Source organism: Triticum dicoccoides, chromosome 6B (genome assembly GCF_002162155.2).
Source record: "Triticum dicoccoides isolate Atlit2015 ecotype Zavitan chromosome 6B, WEW_v2.0, whole genome shotgun sequence".
In the NCBI taxonomy this organism is placed as follows: domain Eukaryota; kingdom Viridiplantae; phylum Streptophyta; class Magnoliopsida; order Poales; family Poaceae; genus Triticum; species Triticum dicoccoides.
The window spans coordinates 153,187,822-153,210,448 of NC_041391.1; the positions used below are offsets into that span (position 1 = coordinate 153,187,822).

Sequence of the window (22,627 nt, forward strand, 5' to 3'; positions counted from 1 at the left end):
CGCGCTGGCATGGCCGCTGGCATGATCTAAAGCGTGCGCGGTCATGAAATGAGTCGGCGCGTTGGGCGCGCTGCCGACCCAAATCTAAAAGAGGGCGGACGACGGGCGGACGGCCGACCCAAATGGACAAAAAGCGGACAAAAGCGCCGTTCGTTTGAGTCGGCCCGTTGGAGTTGCTCTAAGAGAGGAAGCGGTGGCACAGACCCCACACCTACATGGCGAGTGCGACGCGGGTGACGTGCGAGGCGAAACCGGCCCAAATCCTAGCCTGTCGGCCGTCACGAATCATTTATACCAAACCTATTCATGTTGCGACAACAATCTTTACAGTACGTATGGAACGCACCATCAACGTCGTGCCGTGCGGAGGTCCACATAGAACAAAGTAAGCACGCCTCGCGCCCGGAAAAGTAGGATCTAGGCGATCAAGGAGGCGAGGGATCCCTTGCGCGCCGCAGGTGACGCCGCCGGTTCCCTCTCTCTCTGTCGACCGCTCCGGCGGGGGGAGGGAGGGGGAACCTCGGGTCTGTTCACTAGGTGGGTGTGTGGTAGGGTTAGGGTTGAGGGAGACGCTGTCGAGGCCGTTGTGGTGGTGTCGCGTCGGAATAAGTTCCTCCGGGCTCCGTTCGCGGTCAGGCGAGGCTTTTGCCTTCGTCTAGGAGCTAGCGGTGTTGGGGATCCCCGGATCTCGTCGAGGTCGCGGGCTATGGTGGTTGGAGGTCCATCGACACTGGCCGTTTGGATCCTCAGATGGGCGATGGAGGCAGGGAGACGAAGACCTTTCTTCTTCCTTGTTGGTATGATTTGCTGTTGTTGTTCTTCTCCTTCCTCTGTGTTGATGCTGGTGGGAGATCCTGCTTTGTCCGGGCGGATGGCCCGGCCGCGGTGCTGGACCGGTCGGATGACTTGAGTTCTCTTCCTCCCGGAAGGGACACTTTTCGCGGTACTCAAAGCCAAGGATGGCGACGGCTGTTGCAGGTGTGTTGGATTGATGTCCATGCCCTCTCAGCGCTGGTGTCAAGAAAGGAGGAAGCAGCGTGGCGGGAATTGTACCGTGGTCAAAGATGATGACCTGTTTGCGACTGGTTGCAGATCCTTCTGGTGCAGGGGTCTTCTCTCAAGATTCAGGGATGATGACACAGGGCTCCGGAGATCTTCTTGTGTTATGGTTGTCTTAGGGTACTCTAGGTGTTCATGGTCCTTTGTGTTTGCGTTTCAGTGTGCTTGTAAGGATCAACTACTTCGTACTGATTCGTGATTTGAATGTAATTTTTTTTAAAAAAAAGAGACAACAATCTTTACAGATTTCTTTTTTCAAAAATAAATAAATAGCCTAAACAGAACCCCTCTTCCACAAAAAGAACCTCAACAGAGGAGGCGATAGGAACAGGCGGAACCGTAGACGAAGCCTCGGACGGAACGATACAGAGAAGCCTCGGAAGGGGAGCGATCGGAAGGGGAGGGCGGAGAGATGGGGATCCGGTTCGTGCTGCTGGTGAACAAGCAGGGGCAGACGCGGCTGGCGCAGTACTACGAGCACCTCTCCCTCGACGAGCGCCGCGCCCTCGAGGGCGAGATCGTCCGCAAGTGCCTCGCCCGCACCGACCAGCAGGTACTGCTCCCCCCTCCCATCCTCCCACCAGCTGAATCCAACACCTGTAGCTTTTTCCTGGATCCAAGAACCCTAGCTTCGTCCTGAACCCGAATCAAGAACGATGTTCCTCTGGATCTGGATCAGGATGGGTTTGATTTGTTGACCTCGATTTTCACGCCCGTCTCACGGGAACTCTGTGCCAATGCAGTGCTCTTTCGTGGAGCACCGGAACTACAAGGTCGTCTACCGGCGCTACGCCTCCCTCTTCTTCCTCGTCGGCGTCGACAACGATGAGGTGCGCATTCCGCCAGCTCTATTGTATCCCGTGTCCATAGCTGTATTATTATTGTATAATCACGGTCACACCAATTAGATACTCCTAGCTAATTAAACTAGATGCAGTCGATTCAGGAGAATATGTTGTGCGCTAATCATTTGGCTGTGCTAAAGGGAGCTTAATATGCACATGATAGGGTGATGGGTGATTCTACTGTTATTTCTTCTCTGTTTTTTCCATTTGCAATCTTTGCTAATTGAAATAAGTATATTTGGGTACATGCCGTGTACTTAACGAAAGTACTGCATAATACAAGTGAACTTAGGCGGGCTACCAATAGGTACAATCAGATCAGTATAACTAATTAACAAGACAACTCCCAGCAAATTGACCAAAGAAGCTAATTGCTACGACCAGGACAAATGGCAAGGAAATTCAATAACAACTTTGGTCCTCGAAATTACACTCCTACTTGATTCTTGGTGGAGCCCATCACTGTGCTCTGTTAAATGCTTCCCTTGTCATCTGATTTACTTGCTCCCTGCACTTATGAAGTATACTTTGGACACCCTTTTTATGCAAGAGCTCTTGATGATCAAGCCAATAGCATATGTTTTATGTCATTGTTAGCACATTTGAGACATTTCCTTTTTTTTTTCTTATGTATCGAAATACAGGCGCCTTCCAGTTTCTGGAAATTGCCCTCCATACTTCACAAGCTGTGGCTAGTTGAGGGTTCCATTTGCTAGCTTGCTGAATAGTTTCATTTCCTTCTCGAGCAAGATCATGTCCTTCATTACGAGCTTGTGTTTGTAAAGCCACCCGATTGTGCATTTCCCCAAGAATGTTCTACAAAGTTCCTCCACAAAATCAGAACGCTGTTCAATGCCTTATCAATTGGGAGACACTTCCTGAGATCACATTTAATCCCAAACAAAAATCTAAGACACTCGTGATGATTAGAAGCATTTTGTAGACTTGTATTAGTGCAAAATTGCACTTGCTTGGTCCTTACCATCCTCCATGTATCAAAATATCTTTGGTAGGAAATTATAAATCTTGAAGGGCAGAGGTATTATTTCGGAAATAGGAAACGTCATGCTGCGGGCTAGGTGCAAAAGCCTTGAGCCTGAGGAAATGAAATCACTGGAACGAGAGATACACTAGAATAATTGCCCGTTCACCCTACATGAATGTTCAACCTAGGATTGCTTAAGTTGATGCCTTAGAACATGGCAGGTTTCTATATGGTGCCCGTAGAACTCGATTGGATCCTGTGTGTCCGCATAACTCAGAACCACCACGACAAAAGAAAAAAGAACACCCAACTGATTCTAATTACAACAAAGGGAAGAAATTATGACACACTCTCTTAAGATGAAAACAGCGTGGATGCTGAAATGTAAATAAGCGCGAAGGAGCTAAATGTACTAATATACTGTGAACTCTGTCCAGATAAATTTATTTCCGTCTGTAGCTCTGATTCATGGTAGGATTAAATTTGTGGACTACTGGGATCTCAGTGCACCATTCAACATCCCCTGGTCTTTTCTTGCCTTGCCTAATGTTGCTACCTCAAAATTGTACATTTAAGGTGTGGTTTGGATGGCTGATTTTAGGATTTGCTGCCAAAGGGTAATGAGGATTAGTTTAAACAGGGCGAGGCCATCCAGGAGATGTTGTTTGGTTCCTGTATGTGGGAAGTCTGTGTTTGGAGAGATGCTATTTCGTTGGTTGTATTATAATGTTTTTTTACCACATGTATATTTACAATATATGTTAGCAAAATGAATATGTCTTTATGGCTTTAATTTTTTCTTAATTTATTTCCATAGCTTTATGTTAATCTAATCCACTTTGTTATACAAATGGACCTAATTATATGCAATAACCACTCCATAGCAACCTGCATGAGTAGAAATGGAGAAATCTCATGTTCGTCAATCCTCAGCCTATCCCAGATCAATTGTTTGCATGAGCTGAGCCTGGTTTGTTTATTGCTACACCCAACCTAACAATTAAAAACAAAGTGAAAGATTCTGCACTAACTCTGTATGGCAGCCCAAGCGCATACACGTCAACCACTCACACCCTTGGTGCGCAAAGTATTGTAAAAGATTTTAGTACTAGTAACTCACTCTTAGTTCCAAACAAGTAGACAGCCATATACTGGTTGTTGAACTGCATCGTTGTAGACCTGTTAGTGTAAAATTTGCACATTGGTACAGATATCTGAATTAGCGTAATCTTTCTTCAGTAATTCCATGGTATTGCTATTGAATTATCCTTTGAAGGCCCAATTTGGTTGTGATAACTATTGCATGTTTGAACTGAAAGGTGCAAACAAATTACATGAAAAGATATCATCTTCATTGGTGTTATTTCTACTGCATCTGTGATAATAACACTACTGAATGATGGCAGCTCTGCCTATGTATCTCTACCTCGAGTCTGCTGACAATATCTTAGTTGCATCCTGTTTGACAGAATGAGTTAGCCATCCTTGAATTCATACATCTTCTCGTGGAAACCATGGACCGTCACTTTGGCAACGTGGTAAGCTCAAGTACCCCAATGATTCAGTATTGTGAAGATACACTCACATAATTATTGAGGCTAATGCTACGTCCGTTCGTGCCAGTGTGAGCTTGACATCATGTTCCATCTGGAGAAAGTCCACTTCATGCTTGAAGAGATGGTGATGAATGGTTGCATCGTGGAGACGAGCAAACAGAACATATTGGCGCCCATCCAGCTTATGGAGAAAACCTCGTAAATAGTGTGTGAACTCAAGAGCGCCTAGGTGATGCTTAGCCTCTTCCTCCCGCCTTCACCATAGATTCCCCCGTTGTGTGAGGAGAAATGCCGAACAACTGCTGTATGCATGGGTGGCTGTGTTCACCCGACTGGAAAATGTGAAATGTTCTGTAATGTTGAAAATGAAGACCCCATCATTACTTAACAACAGTTCTGTAAAATAATACTGCTCGTGCTGCTTGTTCTAACAGACTTGGTGCAATTGCCGCGCATAAAACATGAGTCACTGCATGAATTTTTATGAAAACCTGAAAACTTCCAACCAGAACCACCAGATATGTTCTGTTTGGGATACCCCTATGATCACTTGAGCATATTTTTGCAGAATATGCGCCTGATCCCTGCCACTGTCGCGACCTGGTCACAGACGCTGAGGGGACAGCGAATCGAGCCTGGTGATGGCACCACCAGGGGCTGTCGACGACTGGGCGCAACGCTGGAAACGTAGTTCCAGTTGGTGAATGCAGCTCAGCTATGTTGCTGCTCCTGCCTGAATCCTGAGCGGAGGAGGACCTGGGCAAGTAGCCAACGTGCCTGGGCACCCAAACTGTATTTTCAAACAATTCACATTTCCCACTCGGACTGTATCCTTGTCTTTGATTAGCCAGAGTGATCAAAACTACTCCAGTTTTCATTCATGTTCAGACCTAACATAGGTTCGAGGGTACACGCAAGTGACAGCACCACACAACACTCGTGGTACCTTAAAATGTTCACCAACTTATTTACTATTTTTTTTAAAAACAGGTAAGCACACAACCATGTCTTTGTTGCTTACACAAATGTAAATGCATAGTTTTGGAAAACAACGGCAGCCACAAATTCCGAACCCAGCCTGAAAATGCACGGATTTTTCCGACCATAGCGTCCAAATCTGCAACAAACGACCTCATTTGTATGGTTCATCGCGCAGATGAATAATATCGGGTTAGTAAACCAGTTTGCATTCCAGGAACTAGGCAGAGCTATCAACTTAGCAGCAAAGGAAAAAACGTGGAATGCCATCAGGATATCAGTAGGGATAGATTGTGCATCTGATAGGTACTTTTATACAGGCCAAAAGTAGAGACTCAAACAATATGCAGCCAGGGTGCTTCCACAGTTCAGAATCCTACTAGTCCCCCCAGCAGAGAACTCCAGAAAGTGCAACAAACTAGTGAAACTAGCTTCCAGGCCTTGATGGGTTCAGTCGACCTTCTCGGTTCACCACAAAATGACGACGAAACAAGTAACTACGACATCCTAGAGAAGCGTCAAAATACGGCCATCATAAGCACCATCATCAAAAACAGAAATTCGCACACCGTCTCGTGCCGCAACAGCAGAAGTGATCCGGGCCTGCCTCAACAACACGCAGAAAGGATCCTCCACTGACAAGTCAATGGCGTTCTGAAAGCTCCAGCAAGAGGCGGACGGACAAAAATAGGAAAAAGTCCAAAACAAACCTTCAATTTGTAGGCGAAAGCTAAATCAAACCTCGAACTCTCAATCCTTGAAATCAGCACACCAAACTCTTCAATCCCGGTCTATTTTAAACCTTCATAGAACATAGTCGGAATTTGCTGAATTGGGCCGGCCCAGTAGCGCAGTTGCTCGCGCGCACACACTAATATGGTTTCTCTTAGTTTCTTCCTTTTTCGTTTTCTTTTATTTTTTCATTTTTACACATGTCTAATTTTTCTCAGTACCCAATGTACATTTTTAAAGCACACATTAAATATGTTTGGATAAACTTTTGATATTTCCAAATACATTATGTACATTTAGAAATGACATGTTTTCAAAACTTTTGAATACATGGTAATATTTTTTCAACTACATGTTTTATATTTTCTTAATGATAATAAACATTTTATAAAACTACACAATACCCTTTTACATGGTTCAACATTTTTAAATTTGCATACACTTTTTTCAAGGACATGCTACATATATTCTGTTAAGGTCAAGACACATTTTTTTACATCACGCAAACATTTTTTTACATTGTAAATACATTCTTTTGACAATGTCACCAACACAAATTTTGGAACTCGTGATCATTCTTGAAATGTTATTTCTTTGAATGTATAAAACATTTTTCCGAATCACACAAAAATTATTATACATTGTATAAACATTTGGATTGCCCCGTACATTTTTTAAAACTTGTGATATTTTTTAGATGTCACAAAATATTTTCAGGTTTTAAAAAAATGTTGATGTATCAAAACGTGTCCACACTTTGAAATTTTGTTCAGGTTGCAGAAGAAATTTATGTTTCAAAAAGTCTTTGCACTTTAAAATTTTGTTCAGGTTTCAAAAAATGTTTATAAAGGTGTTCTCTGTTTCAAAGTTGTTGGTGTTTTAAAAGTATTAGCAAATTTCAAAAAGTTCTCGCACTTGATAAAATGTTCAAAGATTTCATAAATAAATATGTTTTCAATTATTGTTTGCCCCTACAAAATGTTTTCAAAGTTTGATGCTTTGGTTTCTGATTAAATATTTCGGACCTCTGACTATGTCAGTCATTGTCGTCTGGTGCAGTGGCTACCAGGTCTCAAGTTCGACACCATAACATGTTTTTTGTTTTGGAATTATTACGTCGCCCGTTAAGAAAACGAAAGAAAGAATTTTTACGTCGCGTGTTAAGGAAAAACCTCGCTTCATGTCTGGTGGGCTGGCCCAGTCGAGTCCACTGCCAACAATCCGAAACATTTTTTAAATACATTATTTATGAAATAATTTATGAAATTCCATAAACAGTATTTAAAAATGTGACACAATTTTGAAAATACGAAATATTTTTCATAGCATGAGAAAAACTGTTCGAATTCTGAACACTTTTTGATAAATCTGACTTTTTTAAATCGCAAACAGTTTTTTTAAATGCTAATAGAGTTGATTTTGTGCGAAACACGAAATTCCAAACAGTTTTTAAAAATACAAAAGAATTGAATTTGTGTGAAAAATAGAAAACAGAAACATTTTTAACTTTTGAACAATTTTAGAAATGCGCGGACATTTTTTAAACCTCACGAATTCTTGTTCTGTTATAGTGGGCCGGCCCAAATTCTTGCCCGTGAGAGCAGCTGGAATCCCGGCCGGGATTGTATTCTTCCCAGTGCGCCAAACAGGTCTAGGGTTCAAAATAGACCGGGATTGCAAGTTTAGAGTGTCAATTTCCGGGATTCAAAGTTCAGGGTTCGATTTAGCTTTCGTCTACAATTTCAAGGTTTATTTTGGACTTTTTCCACAAAAATAAATCATATCATTGCCACTGCTTCCACCTGATGGCGCACTGCCCTCACCAATGGAACCTGACATCGGACCTCCCTCCATTACCACATCATCACTGCTACTGCTTCCACCTGATGATATATCGCCCTCATCAACAGAACCTGACATCAGGCCTCCCTCCATTACCACATCATCACTGCTACTTCTTCCACCAGATGACACATTGCTCTCATCAACAGAACCTGAGATGGGGCCTTCCTCTACTCCTACATCCTCACTGTCAACATAAACAACGCTCAGGGTCTTAAGCACCTTCCCCTTCTCCAGTATGTAACTGACGAACAGCTGCTCACATTCAAGGCCCTGGAAGCCGTGGAGGACAAGCGTCTCCAGATGAGATTCAAGGCAATCGCATGTGCCCATGGACTGCCAGAAGTCAGCACGATCAACACTATCAGGTGACCTGGATCCAATGGACTGGAACTGAGCCAAGAAAACAATGTCAGCGGTTAGCAAATCAATCCTCAAATTGCACCAAAGTACAACTAGAAGTGCTAGAACAGATATCTAGATTATCAATGTGCAATATACGGCAATAAACAAGCAGTACTGGAATAAGCTGATAGTGATATCCATCCATGCATATTATAAGGGATGAACAGATATCAATATGACGCGGATACTACCATGACATGAAGCGTCTGAAGGCGAGGAAAGCATCTGAGTAGAGTGTGCAGCATCTTAGAGCATCTCCAACAGCCGCGCTATAACGCCGCGCGCAAAAAACCTTTTCGCGCGCGCGCTGCGGTTGGTTTTGCGCGCCCGCCTGCGCTGGTTCCAGCAGCCACGCTGAAATGCAGCGCGCGCGCCGCTTCAGCAGCGCGTTAAAATGCAGCGCGCGCGACTAGAAATGTATGCATTTTATTAAAAGTTGAAATTTTTAAAAAAAACTAGATAGATTGCATAAATTAAACGATACAAAGGTATTTTACATCCGAAACATAGATTGCATAAAATAAAAACGACAAACGATAAACATAGATTGCATTAACAAAAAAAAACTACTCTAAGTCGCTATCATCACTATCATCCTCGGCGGTGTCGTTCGAGGTAGATAGCCAGATGTCCAACCACCGCTCATCGTTCGGCGTGAAGAACGACCGCCCACCTGCTGCAACGAGGTCGGACTGCGCATTCGCCAACGCCTTCCGCCGACGCCTGTCCAACCGCGACGCGCGGCGCCTTTGCGTGTCCTCCTCGCAGCGTCTTGTCCAGTAGGCTTGCTCGTAGGCGACGTCCTTCGGGTGGCGCTGGCGCCAGTCCGCCGTGACCCTCTCGTCCTCCTGGGCGACGAGGAGGCGGCGTTGCCGCTCGGCGTGCTCCGCACGGTCTTCCGCCGTGTTCAGACGAGGCAGAGGGGCGAGGTTGAGCGCTTGCTCGAGCGTGTACACATCTTGGAAGTTCATCTGGCCGCGCGGCCGGCCTAGGCGCCACGCCGCCGCGTCGTACGCGCGGGCGGCCTGTCGCGCCGTCCCGTACGTGCCGAGGGCGAGCCGGAGTTCGCCGGAGCGTATCTCCGCGGTGTAGCTGCCGTTGGGCCGCAGGCGGACGCCGCGTAGCCGGACGCTCCTCGGCGGCGCGGCGGCGCGTCGGTGGCGGGGCGCTGGAGCGGCGCGTGGCAGAGAGGGAAAGGGAGAGGGAAAGAGAGGTGTGTGGAGAAGGCGCGTGGCGCGCGCAGCTTTTATAGGCGCACGCGAAGCGGCGCGCCAAATCTTGCGCGCGAGCTGCCGTCTTTTCACGCGCGCGCGCAAACGGTTCCCGCGCGCGCTTGTTTCCCGCGGCCGCTGAAGCGCGGCAAACCGCCCCGCGCGCTAAAAGCTGCGTTTATCGCGCGCGCGTCGTTTGGGGCGACTGTTGGAGATGCTCTTAGCCTCCGCTGCATGCGAAAACCGCACCTTGACAGCCAGTATCTTCAAACTTGGCAGCATGGCACTGGCTCTCACATTCATCCCAGCCTGCCATTGAGGAAAATTAAACAACATGAGAAATCTGTTTGGTAGCACAATACCGCAGTGAATGTTAAAGTGCAGATCACATAAGTTACAATACGCAGTTACCCTGATCACAATGCCGCCAATCTCGAGCACGTGGAGCTGGAGGTCTAAGAAACCGAGCACCTCCAGCCGGGGTGCGTGGACAATCTTGACGGGACTCCGGTCGGCAAAGCTTTCGAAGAACAGGCGCTCCAGGCAGGGTGCATCCTCAACGATGACTTCATCGAAGCTGCATAACCATTCGACCACGATACGGAGGCTGCGGGACCTGATGCGGAGGCAAGAAGGGAAGCTGTACGCCATGGCAAAGGAGAGGATCTTCAGCTTGGGGCAATGCGCGAGCAAGGCATCGACTTCCGTGTCCTTGATGATGGTGTGGAAAAGTCCGAGCTCCTGAAGGTTGGGGAAGGCAGGCGAGTTGGCGGTCGTGTCTGTTAGAGATATATTTGGGTTACATGTATTTGGTAGTTTAGGATTCCTACCTTATCTCTAGGAGAGGCGTCTTGCCCTCCAAGTCTTGTACTCAATATATACTCGTCCTCGAGGCTCAATAATACATCCATCATATTCCGCAACAATCCCTCTCTCTTCCTTCTAACATGGTATCAGCCTAATCACGATCCAAACCCTACCGCCGCCGCTTTCGCACCCACGCGCCGCCCCCGGGGCGGTCGGCCTCCATGACCGCCGCCGGGGGCCGCGCCGCCCGTACCTAGGGTTCGTCCGCCGGTCGTGTCGACCGGCTGCCCTAGAAAGTCTTTTTCCCGATCCTTTGATCCGGGTTTTCTCTCTCTCGCCGGTCACTTTGATCGGCGTCTACTTTTTGGTTTTCCGGTCTATGTGATCCGGTTTGCGTCGCCCGCCGCCGCCGTCGACCCTCGCGCCTCTACTCCGACATCGGCGTCGATTTCACCGGCTGCTTCGTCATCAACCGCGCGGCAAGGCTGGACGCGCCGCCCAAGGGACGCCTTCGTGCGTCGCTGCCGGCCGCTCGTCCGCGCGGTCTCCATCGCCGGTCTGTCTTCGTCGTCATCGCCCGGGACATCACCGACAACGTCGCCATCGACTCCGATCTGCGCGTCGTCCCCGCCATGGCGCATACAGCGGCGCCGTCGGTCTGATCAACCGATCACGCGTCTGTCTTCGCCAAGCACGTCCCCGAGCACGCGCCTACCGCCAATCGAGCCACAGGTTGCCATCACGTCGTCCCTACGGACCGCTGCGTTGCCGCCCGAGGTCTTCCCGTCGGCTGCCCCGACTCACGCGCCGCTACTGCCGACGCCCCTACGGGCGGTCGCATCACGGAACGTGGTCCATGCTGCCGCCCCGAGATCCTCCCACCGGCTACCCCTGTAGCCGCCGCCGCCGCCTCCATGTCACCCCTTAGGGTTATCACGTCGCGGCACGCGGTCCACGCCGCCTCCCGACGGGCCATCGCCCTCGGCTAGTGGTTCTCCGCGCGGCTGCCCCGACCTGCAAGCCTCCGCTACACCGCCTCTTTGGGCTGTAAAGCTGCGGCATGCGGTCACCGCCGCCGCCCGAGGCCGTCCCCGCGGTTGCACCGACCTGCGAGCCGCCGCTGCACCACCTCTTCGAGCTGTAGCACTGCCGAACGCGGTCCCCGCCGCCGCCTCGCGGTTCCCGCCGCCGCCCCGAGGTCTTCCCGCCGTCACCCCGGCCCGCCTGCCGCCGCTGCGTCGCCCCTTCGGGCCGTAGCGCCGCGGCCCGCGGTCCACGTCGCCGTCACCGCGCGTCGACCTCCCGTGGTATGCGCCGCGCCGTCTCCCTTGGCGCGGGAATGCCACCGTCCGCGCCGGTCTTCGTCACCTGACAGGGTTCTTCGCCTACTTCGAGCACCGCCGCCGCACTTCTAACCTAGCCGCCACTGCCGCCGTCAGGCCGCCGCGGCCGCTCTTCTTTGGCCGCCCGCCGCTACCTTCGTAGCCGCCGCCGCCGCCCGTCCACCCCCTTCGTCTTCGTCCAAGCACCAGTCCGTCGCCAGCGTCGCCGTCATCTACCCCGACCACTTCGTCTACTCCGACCACCGTTGGTGACATCGGCCCTGCGCCGATAGACGCCACAATTGTCGTCGAGTTCTTCTCTGCTGGCCCCTCCGACTTCTCCGACATGGCGTACAGCTCGTGCAGGTCCCTTGTCTATGCATGCCCGGCGCTGGCAACACCGATGCGTGCCTTCATCCACGACGTGTCCCCGGGCCTGGCAAGCCTGGTCAGCGCTTTGTCAACTTCGCCTTCGTCCGTCTACGCATGCCCGGTGCTGGCAACACCGGTACGTGCCTTCGTCCATGATGTGTCCCCGGGCTTGGCAAACCCGTCGCGATGCGTCGTCAACAACATCCTTTTCCCGGCGCACCACTACTTCGACACCCTTGCGCCCATGCTAACTCGGCGCCCCCTTGCGCCTGCGGCTCCACAGCGACTTCCTCGACACCGGCCACCTCGACATCGACATCGACCACGGCATTCTTCGCACGGCTACCTCAACCACGGCTACACCATCCTACACTCTCGGCTACATCGACATCGGCACAAAGGGCTATCATCCGCTTGAGCAACTCGTCGGCTTCCTCTACAGTCACTGCGTCCGTGACGCGACACCGTCCACGACGTTCCCGCTAGGACTGCGGGGGGATGTCAGTCCGTCGGCTGCTATCCTCTCCAGTCTGACCGTCCGCGACGCTCATGTTGTTCGCAACGCTACCGCTACGACTGCGGGGGGATGTTAGAGATATATTTGGGTTACATGTATTTGGTAGTTTAGGATTCCTACCTTATTTCTAGGAGAGGCGTCTTGCCCTCCAAGTCTTGTACTCAATATATACTCGCCCTCGAGGCTCAGTAATACATCCATCATATTCCGCAACAATCCCTCTCTCTTCCTTCTAACAGTGTCTGGGAAGCGCCATCGCCAGAGACCGATGTAGAGGCGGGTGAGGGAGGCGCAGCTGAGGATATCGTCAGGGAGCGGCAGGTCGAGCGGCCAGGGGCGGTTGAAGAGGATGAGGTCCTGGATGTTCCTCGCGGCAAGGTTGGCAATCAGCTGCTGAAGCGCGTACTCCTGCTGGTCGAAGGAGAGGCGGGTGACGCGCGCGGCGACGACGGGGCCCGGGTGAGCGGCCACGCAGCGGGAGACGGCGCGGACGGCGCGGAACTCGCAGAGCCCGTCGGCGGCCCGGAGGTGAGCGTTGTCGACGAGGAGCGGGGTCGCCGCCCAGACGCAGCGCCAGCGGGTGGAGAGCACCATGGTGCGTGCGGCTTCGTTGGTGGGGAGGCGGGAGATGATGTTGGAGAGCAGGTCGTCCGGGAGGCGGCTGATGTGTTCCTGGCCGTCATCGTCCTGCGCCGCCGGAACGGCAGTGGGCCGGTCGTCGGCCTCGTCCTCAGAGGAGGTGAGGGAGAAGTGGTCGTCGTCGGAGTCGGAGGAGTCGTCGGCGTCGGGCGCGGGGACGAAGGGTGGGGGCAGGAGGGAGATGAGGTAGGGGACGATGGAATTGATGCGGTCCTGCGCGGACAGGACCGCCAGTGCCAGATTGCTGAAGTGCTCCTCCATATCGGCGGCGTGGTTCGCAAATCCTCCTCCTCCTTCACCTGCGGCGGCGTCCATGGCGGCGGAGACCGGCTAGGGTTTTGTCGGCGGACACGAGGCGAGTAGGCTGAACGAATGGGGACTGGCATGGGATGCCGTGGACCGCGGTGGACTGGCGGTCGTGGGTGTGGGTGGGTGGTGTACTGGTGTTTAGGGCTTTTTTGGTCTGCCTTGTGAACTTGTGAACCAAAATTTTAATTTGAAAAGATCAAATAGATAAATTCATCTGTGAACAGTTGTGACGCAACTAATATTAATAGCTAATTTTATTTTTTGTTTTAATTTCTTGTTGCGTATGCTAAATAAGCACGCACGCATGCCATGCGTCCTCCTCCGAGGGCCAAATAGCTAGGACCATTTAGCGGCGAGAGCACCAATGGCCTTGTTATTCAAAATTATATTAAGTTGGATGGTACAAAATCATCGGATGTCCCACCTAATGCTTAATATAATTCAGAACAATGGCATCATGACTTCTTCCTCGTCAAGGACGGGGCGTCGACCCGTTGGCTGGGCAGCTGAGGTTGCTGCCAGCCCACCCGAGTTCAAGTCCCGGCTTGGACGCGTGGTGCTCGCGGAGTTTCTCCTATAAAAAAATGCCAACGAGGGTTAGCCCTTGGGTTGGTCTCATTTTTTGACTTCTTCCTCGTCGAGCGGTTGTTCCTCCTCCTCCGAGAGTGGAAGCTAGTCTGGCAAAAGGGGAAGCGATATGATGAAAGTGGAGAGGGAAGTAGAGAGGAAGAATTGGAGGAGGAGCTCTGTGCCAACATGGGGCTAGGATGACCTTTCCTATAGCGGTCGACGACCGGAAAATATGACAAGAACGACCGTGGGCGGTGGGAAAATGTGGCCGGTGAAGGCATTGAAAGTTGGGAACACGACAACCTCAATTAATTGGCATATTTTCTGATGCCATGGGCATTTAAACGTGTGTGCCATTGGCAGGGGCAGGGAGAAGAGATGGGCCACATGGAAGGATGAGGAGAGAAGTCAAACCTCCCTCCCATGCGAGCAGTTGGCGGATGAAGCGGGCTCCAACCCGCATCCTCCAAATATGAAGGCTCATAGGCTCGATTTGTAGCGCCATTCATAAATTATAGCGACCCGGGGCCGGATGATGAAGGAAATATGCCCTAGAGGCAATAATAAAGTTATTATTTATTTCCTTATTTCATGATAAATGTTTATTATTCATGCTAGAATTGTATTAACCGGAAACATAATACATGTGTGAATACATAGACAAACATAGTGTCACTAGTATGCCTCTACTTGACTAGCTCGTTGAATCAAAGATGGTTAAGTTTCCTAGCCATAGACATGAGTTGTCATTTGATTAACGGGATCACATCATTAGAGAATGATGTGATTGACTTGACCCATTCCGTTAGCTTAGCACTTGATCGTTTAGTATGTTGCTATTGCTTTCTTCATGACTTATACATGTTCCTATGACTATGAGATTATGCAACTCCCATTTACCGGAGGAACACTTTGTGTGCTACCAAACATCACAACGTAACTGGGTGATTATAAAGGTGCTCTACAGGTGTCTCCGAAGGTACTTGTTGAGTTGGCATATTTTGAGATTAGGATTTGTCACTCGGATTGTCGGAGAGGTATCTTTGGGCCCTCTCGGTAGTGCACGTCACTATAAGCCTTGCAAGCAATGTGACTAATGAGTTAGTTGCGGGATGATGCATTACGGAACGAGTAAAGAGACTTGTCGGTAATGAGATTGAACTAGGTATTGAGATACCGACGATCGAATCTCGGGCAAGTAACATACCGATGACAAAGGGAACAACGTATGTTGTTATGCGGTTTGACCGATAAAGATCTTCGTAGAATATGTAGGAGCCAATATGAGCATCCAAGTTTTGCTATTGGTTATTGGCCGGAGACGTGTCTCGGTCATGTCTATATAGTTCTCGAACCCGTAGGGTCCGCACGCTTAACGTTCGGTGACAATTTATATTATGAGTTATGTGTTTTGATGTACCAAAGGTAGTTTGGAGTCCCGGATGAGATCGGGGATATGACGAGGAGTCTCGAAATGTTTGAGACGTAAAGATCGATATATTGGATGACTATGTTCGGACATCGGAAAGGTTCCGAGTGATTCGGGTATTTATCGGAGTACCGGAGAGTTACGGGAATTCGCCGGGAGTATACGGGCCTTATTGGGCTTTAGGGGAAAGAGAGAGGGGAGGCTGCGCCCCCCAAGGCCTAGTCCGAATTGGACTAGGGGGAGGGGCTGCGCCCTCTCCTTCCTTCTCTTCTCTTTTCCCTTTCCTTGACTCCTACTCCTACTACTTGGAAGGGGGGGAATCCTACTCCCGGTGGGAGTAGGACTCCTCCAGGGCGCGCCATAGGAGGGCCGGCCCTCCCCCCTCCTCCACTCCTTTATATAAGGGGGAGGGGTGTTGGAAATATGCCCTAGAGGCAATAATAAAAGGATTATTATTATATTTCTTTGTTCATGATAGTTGTCTTTTATTCATGCTATAACTGTATTATCCGGAAATCATAATACACGTGTGAATACATAGACCTCAATATGTCCCTAGTGAGCCTCTAGTTGACTGGCTCGTTGTGATCAATAGATAGTCATGGTTTCCTGGCTATGGACATTGGATGTCGTTGATAACGGGATCACATCATTAGGAGAATGATGTGATGGACAAGACCCAATCCTAAGCATAGCACAAAGGTCGGTTAGTTCGTTTGCTAGAGCTTTTCCAATGTCAAGTATCTCTTCCTTAGACCATGAGATCGTGTAACTCCCGGATACCGTAGGAGTGCTTTGGGTGTACCAAACGTCACAACGTAACTGGGTGACTATAAAGGTGCATTACAGGTATCTCCGAAAGTGTCTGTTGGGTTGACACGGATCGAGACTGGGATTTGTCACTCCGTGTTACGGAGAGGTATCACTGGGCCCACTCGGTAGTGCATCATCATAATGAGCTCAAGGTGGCCAAGTGTCTGGTCACGGGATCATGCATTACGGTACGAGTAAAGTGACTTGCCGGTAACGAGACTGAACGAGGTATTGGGATACCGACAATCGAGTCTCGAGCAAGTAACATACCGTCTGACAAAGGGAATAGTATACGGGGTTGCTTGAACCCTTGACATCGTGGTTCATCCGATGACAACATCGAGGAGCATGTGGGAGCCAACATGGGTATCCAGATCCCACTGTTGGTTATTGACCTGAGAGCATCTCGGTCATGTCTGCATGTCTCCCGAACCCGTAGGGTCTACACACTTAAGGTTCGATGACGCTTGGGTTATTAGGAAGACTTGTATGTGATTACCGAATGTTGTTCGGAGTCCCAGATGAGATCTCGGACGTCATGAGGAGTTCCGGAATGGTCCGAAGGTAAAGATTTATATATGGAAAGTTGTTAAACGGACTCCGGAAAGTTTCGGGGGCATACCGGTATTGTACCGGGGCCACCGGAAGGGTTCCGGGGGTCCACCCCTCCCGGGGGGCCACGTGGGCTGTGTGGGAGAGGGAGCCAGCCCCTGGTGGGCTGGGCGCGCCTCCCCACCTAGGCCCATGCGGCTAGGGCATGGGAAGGGGAAACCCTAAAGGGGGCGCCCCCCTAGCTTGGGGGGCAAGCCTCCCCTCTTTCCCCTCTCCCTTTGGCCGCCGCCCCCTTCTAGGGTTTCCCCTAGAGGGCCGGCCCCCCTTGCCCCTTCCCCTATAAATAGAGGGGTGAGGGGAGGGCAGCCACACCACAAGCCAAGGCGCAGCCCCTCCCCTCCCCAACACCTCTCCTCCTCCGTACGTGCTTGGCGAAGCCCTGTCGGAGTACTGCTGCACCAACAACACCATGCCGTCGTGCTGCCGTTGGAGCTGTCTTCCTCAACCTCTCCTTCTTCCTTGCTGGATCAAGACGGAGGAGACGTTGCCTGTACCGTACGTGTGTTGAACGCGGAGGTGCTGTCCGTTCAGCACTTGGTCATCGATGATCCGAATCACGACGAGTACGACTCCCTCATCACCATCCCCTTGAAAGCTTCCGCACTCGATCTACAAGTGGTATGTAGATGCAAACTCTCTCGCTTGACTCGTTTCTTAGATGAACTCATAGATGGATCTTGGTGAAACCGTAGGAAAAATTTTAATTTTCTGCAACGTTCCTCAACAGTGGCATCATGAGCTAGGTCTATGCGTAGTTCTCTTTGCACGAGTAGAACACAATTTTGTTGTGGGCGTGGATCTTTTCAACTTGCTTGCCGCTACTAGTCTTATCTTGCTTCAGCGGTATTGTGGGATGAAGCGGCTCGGACCAACCTTACACGTACGCTTACGTGAGACCGGTTCCACCGACTGACATGCACTAGTTGCATAAGGTGGCTGGCGGGTGTCTGTCTCTCCCACTTTAGTTGGAGCGGATTCGATGAAAGGGTCCTTATGAAGGGTAAATAGAAGTTGACAAGATCACGTTGTGGTTATTCGTAGGTAAGAAAACGTTCTTGCTAGAACCCATTTGCAGCCACGTAAAAGATGCAACAACAATTAGAGGACGTCTAACTTGTTTTTGCAGCAATTGTCATGTGATGTGATATGGCCAAAAGTTGTGATGAATGATGAATGATATATTGTGATGTATGAGATCATGTTCTTGTAATAGGAATCACGACTTGCATGTCGATGAGTATGACAACCGACAGGAGCCATAGGAGTTGTCTTTATTTTGTATGACCTGCGTGTCATTGAAGAACGCCATGTAAACTACTTTACTTTATTTGCTAAACGCATTAGTCATAGAAGTAGAAGTAGTCATTGGCGTGACAACTTCATGAAGACACGATGATGGAGATCATGATGATGGAGATCATGGTGTCATGCCGGTGACAAGATGATCATGGAGCCCCGAAGATGAAGATCAAAGGAGCTATATGATATTGGCCATATCATGTCACTACTTTATATAATTGCATGTGATGTTTATTATGTTTATGCATCTTGTTTACTTAGATCGACGGTAGTAAATAAGATGATCCCTTATAACAATTTCAAGAAAGTGTTCCCCCCTAACTGTGCACCGTTGCTAAAGTTCATCGTTTCGAAGCACCACGTGATGATCGGGTGTGATAGATCCTTACGTTCACATACAACGGGTGTAAGACAGTTTTACACATGCAAAAACACTTAGGGTTAACTTGACGAGCCTAGCATGTACAGACATGGCCTCAGAACACGGAGACCGGAAGGTCGAACACGAGTCGTATGGAAGATACGATCAACATGAGAATGTTCACCGACGATGACTAGTCCGTCTCACGTGATGATCGGATACGGCCTAGTCGACTCGGATCGTGTAACACTTAGATGACTAGAGGGATGTCTAATCTGAGTGGGAGTTCATTCAATAATTTGATTAGATGAACTTAATTATCATGAACTTAGTCTAAAACCTTTTGCAAATATGTCTTGTAGATCAAATGGCCAACGCTCATGTCAACTTGAACTTCAACGCGTTCCTAGAGAAAACCAAGCTGAAAGATGATGGCAGCAACTATACGGACTGGGTCCGGAACCTGAGGATCATCCTCATAGCTGCCAGGAAACAATATGTCCTAGAAGGACCGCTAGGTGACGCTCCCGTCCCAGAGAACCAAGACATTATGAATGCTTGGCAGTCTCGTGCTGATGATTACTCCCTCGTTCAGTGCGGCATGCTTTACAGCTTAGAACTGGGGCTCCAAAAGCGTTTTGAGCATCACGGAGCATATGAGATGTTCGAGGAGCTAAAACTAGTTTTCCAAGATCACGCCCGGGTCGAGAGATATGACATCTCCGACAAGTTCTATAGTTGTAAGATGGAGGAAAATAGTTCTGTCAGTGAGCACATACTCAAGATGTCTGGGTTGCACAACCGTATGACCCAGCTGAATATTAACCTCCCTGATGAGGCAGTCATTGACAGAATCCTTCAGTCGCTCCCACCAAGCTACAAGAGCTTTGTGATGAACTACAATATGCAGGGGATGGTAAAGACCATTCCTGAAGTATTTTCTATGCTGAAATCAGCAGAGGTTGAAATCAAGAAAGAACATCAAGTGTTGATGGTCAATAAGACCACTAAGTTCAAGAAGGGCAAGGGTAAGAAGAACTTCAAGAAGGACGGCAAGGAGGTTGTCGCGCTCGGTAAGCCAGTTGCCGGGAAGAAGTCAAAGAATGGACCCAAGCCTGAGACTGAGTGCTTTTATTGCAAGGGGAAGGGTCACTGGAAGCGGAACTGCCCCAAATACTTAGCGGATAAGAAGGCCGGCAACACTAAAGGTATATTTGATATACATGTAATTGATGTGTACCTTACCAGTACTCGTAGTAACTCCTGGGTATTTGATACCGGTGCCGTTGCTCATGTTTGTAACTCACAGCAGGGGCTGCGGAATAAGCGGAGACTGGCGAAGGACGAGGTGACGATGCGCGTCGGGAATGGTTCCAGAGTCGATGTGATCGCCGTCGGCACGCTACCTCTACATTTACCCACAGGATTAGTTTTGAACCTTAATAATTGTTATTTAGTGCCAAGTTTGAGCATGAACATTGTATCTGGATCTCGTTTAATACGAGATGGCTACTCATTTAAGTCTGAGAATAATGGTTGTTCGATTTATATGAGAGATATGTTTTATGGTCATGCTCCGATGGTCAATGGTTTATTCTTAATGAATCTCGAGTGTAATACTACACATATTCATAGCGTGAATACCAAAAGATGTAAAGTTGATAACGATAGTCCCACATACTTGTGGCACTGCCGCCTTGGTCACATTGGTGTCAAGCGCATGAAGAAGCTCCATGCTGATGGACTTTTAGAGTCTCTCGATTATGAATCATTTGACACATGCGAACCATGCCTCATGGGCAAGATGACCAAGACTCCGTTCTCTGGTACAATGGAGCGAGCAACCAACTTGTTGGAAATCATACATACCGATGTGTGCGGTCCAATGAGTGTTGAGGCTCGCGGAGGATATCGCTATGTTCTCACTCTCACTGATGACTTGAGTTGATATGGGTACGTCTACTTAATGAAACACAAGTCTGAGACCTTTGAAAAGTTCAAGGAATTTCAGAATGAGGTAGAGAATCAACGTGACCGAAAGATAAAATTCCTACGATCAGATCGTGGAGGAGAATACTTAAGTCACGAATTTGGTACACACTTAAGGAAATGTGGAATCGTTTCACAACTCACGCCGCCTGGAACACCTCAGCGTAACGGTGTGTCCGAACGTCGTAATCGCACTCTATTAGATATGGTGCGGTCTATGATGTCTCTTACCGATTTACCACTATCATTTTGGGGATACGCTCTAGAGACAGCTACATTCACTTTAAATAGGGAACCGTCTAAATCCGTTGAGACGACACCGTATGAATTATGGTTTGGGAAGAAACCTAAGCTGTCGTTTCTAAAAGTTTGGGGATGCGATGCTTATGTCAAGAAACTTCAACCTGAAAAGCTCGAACCCAAGTCGGAAAAATGCGTCTTCATAGGATACCCTAAGGAAACCATTGGGTATACCTTCTACTTAAGATCCGAGGGCAAGATCTTTGTTGCCAAGAATAGATCCTTTCTAGAAAAGGAGTTTCTCTCGAAAGGAGTAAGTGGGAGGAAAGTAGAACTCGATGAAGTACTACCCCTTGAACCGGAAAGTAGTGCAGCCCAGGAAAATGTTCCTGTGATGCCTACACCAACTGAAGAGGAAAATAATGATGATCAAGGTACTTCGGATCAATTTGCTACTGAACTTTGTAGGTCCACAAGGACACGTTCCGCACCAGAGTGGTACGGCAACCCTGTCCTGGAAATCACGTTGTTAGACAACGGTGAACCTTCGAACTATGAAGAAGCTATGGCGGGTCCAGATTCCAACAAATGGCTAGAAGCCATGAAATCCGAGATAGAATCCATGTATGAAAACAAAGTATGGACTTTGACTGACTTGCCCGATGATCGGCGAGCGATAGAAAACAAATGGATCTTTAAGAAGAAGACGGACGCGGATGGTAATGTTACCATCTATAAGGCTCGACTTGTCGCTAAGGGTTATCGGCAAGTTCAAGGGATTGACTACGATGAGACTTTCTCTCCCGTAGCGAAGCTTAAGTCCGTCCGAATCATGTTAGCAATTGCCGCATACTATGATTATGAGATATGGCAGATGGACGTCAAAACGGCATTCCTTAATGGTTATCTTAAGGAAGAACTGTATATGATGCAGCCGGAAGGTTTTGTCGATCCTAAGAACGCTAACAAAGTATGCAAGCTCCAGCGATCCATTTATGGGCTGGTGCAAGCATCTCGGAGTTGGAACATTCGCTTTGATGAGATGATCAAAGCGTTTGGGTTTATGCAGACTTATGGAGAAGCCTGCGTTTACAAGAAAGTGAGTGGGAGCTCTGTAGCATTTCTCATATTATATGTAGATGACATACTTTTGATGGGAAATGATATAGAATTCTTGGACAGCATTAAGGCCTACTTGAATAAGTGTTTTTCAATGAAGGACCTTGGAGAAGCTGCTTATATATTAGGCATCAAGATCTATAGAAATAGATCGAGACGCCTCATAGGTCTTTCACAAAGCACATACCTTGATAAAATTTTGAAGAAGTTCAAAATGGATCAGTCCAAGAAGGGGTTCTTGCCTGTATTGCAAGGTGTGAGATTGATCTCGGCTCAATGCCCGACCACGGCAAAAGATATAGAAGAGATGAGTGTCATCCCCTATGCTTCAGCCATAGGATCTATTATGTATGCCATGCTGTGTACCAGACCTGATGTAAACCTTGCCGTAAGTTTGGTAGGAAGGTACCAAAGTAATCCCGGCAAGGAACACTGGACAGCGGTCAAGAATATCCTGAAGTACCTGAAAAGGACAAAGGACATGTTTCTCGTTTATGGAGGTGACGAAGAGCTCGTCGTAAAGGGTTACGTCGACGCTAGCTTCGACACAGATCTGGATGACTCTAAGTCACAAACCGGATACGTGTATATGTTGAATGGTGGAGCAGTAAGCTGG

The 22,627-nt window shown here is 48.8% G+C and overlaps 2 protein-coding genes across 2 annotated transcripts; one reads left to right on the plus strand and one right to left on the minus strand.

Annotated features, from left to right (window-relative positions):
• The first annotated feature begins 1,368 nt into the window (after positions 1 to 1,368).
• LOC119323171 (AP-4 complex subunit sigma) lies at positions 1,369 to 4,905 on the plus strand. The gene is made up of 4 exons (XM_037596757.1): positions 1,369 to 1,612; positions 1,803 to 1,889; positions 4,359 to 4,427; positions 4,513 to 4,905. Exons 1-4 carry the CDS (start codon positions 1,472 to 1,474, stop codon positions 4,645 to 4,647), a joined length of 432 nt encoding a protein of 143 aa, XP_037452654.1. The 5' UTR covers positions 1,369 to 1,471; the 3' UTR covers positions 4,648 to 4,905.
• Positions 4,906 to 5,717: 812 nt separating this feature from the next.
• Positions 5,718 to 13,585, minus strand: LOC119320939 (putative FBD-associated F-box protein At5g56440). The gene is made up of 7 exons (XM_037594838.1): positions 12,870 to 13,585; positions 10,025 to 10,391; positions 9,838 to 9,922; positions 8,594 to 8,652; positions 8,111 to 8,384; positions 7,936 to 8,038; positions 5,718 to 6,114 (listed from the first exon to the last, which is right to left on the minus strand). The coding sequence occupies exons 1-7, from the start codon at positions 13,583 to 13,585 to the stop codon at positions 5,931 to 5,933; spliced, it is 1,788 nt and encodes a 595-aa protein (XP_037450735.1). The 3' UTR covers positions 5,718 to 5,930.
• Between the last annotated feature and the right edge of the window lie 9,042 nt (positions 13,586 to 22,627).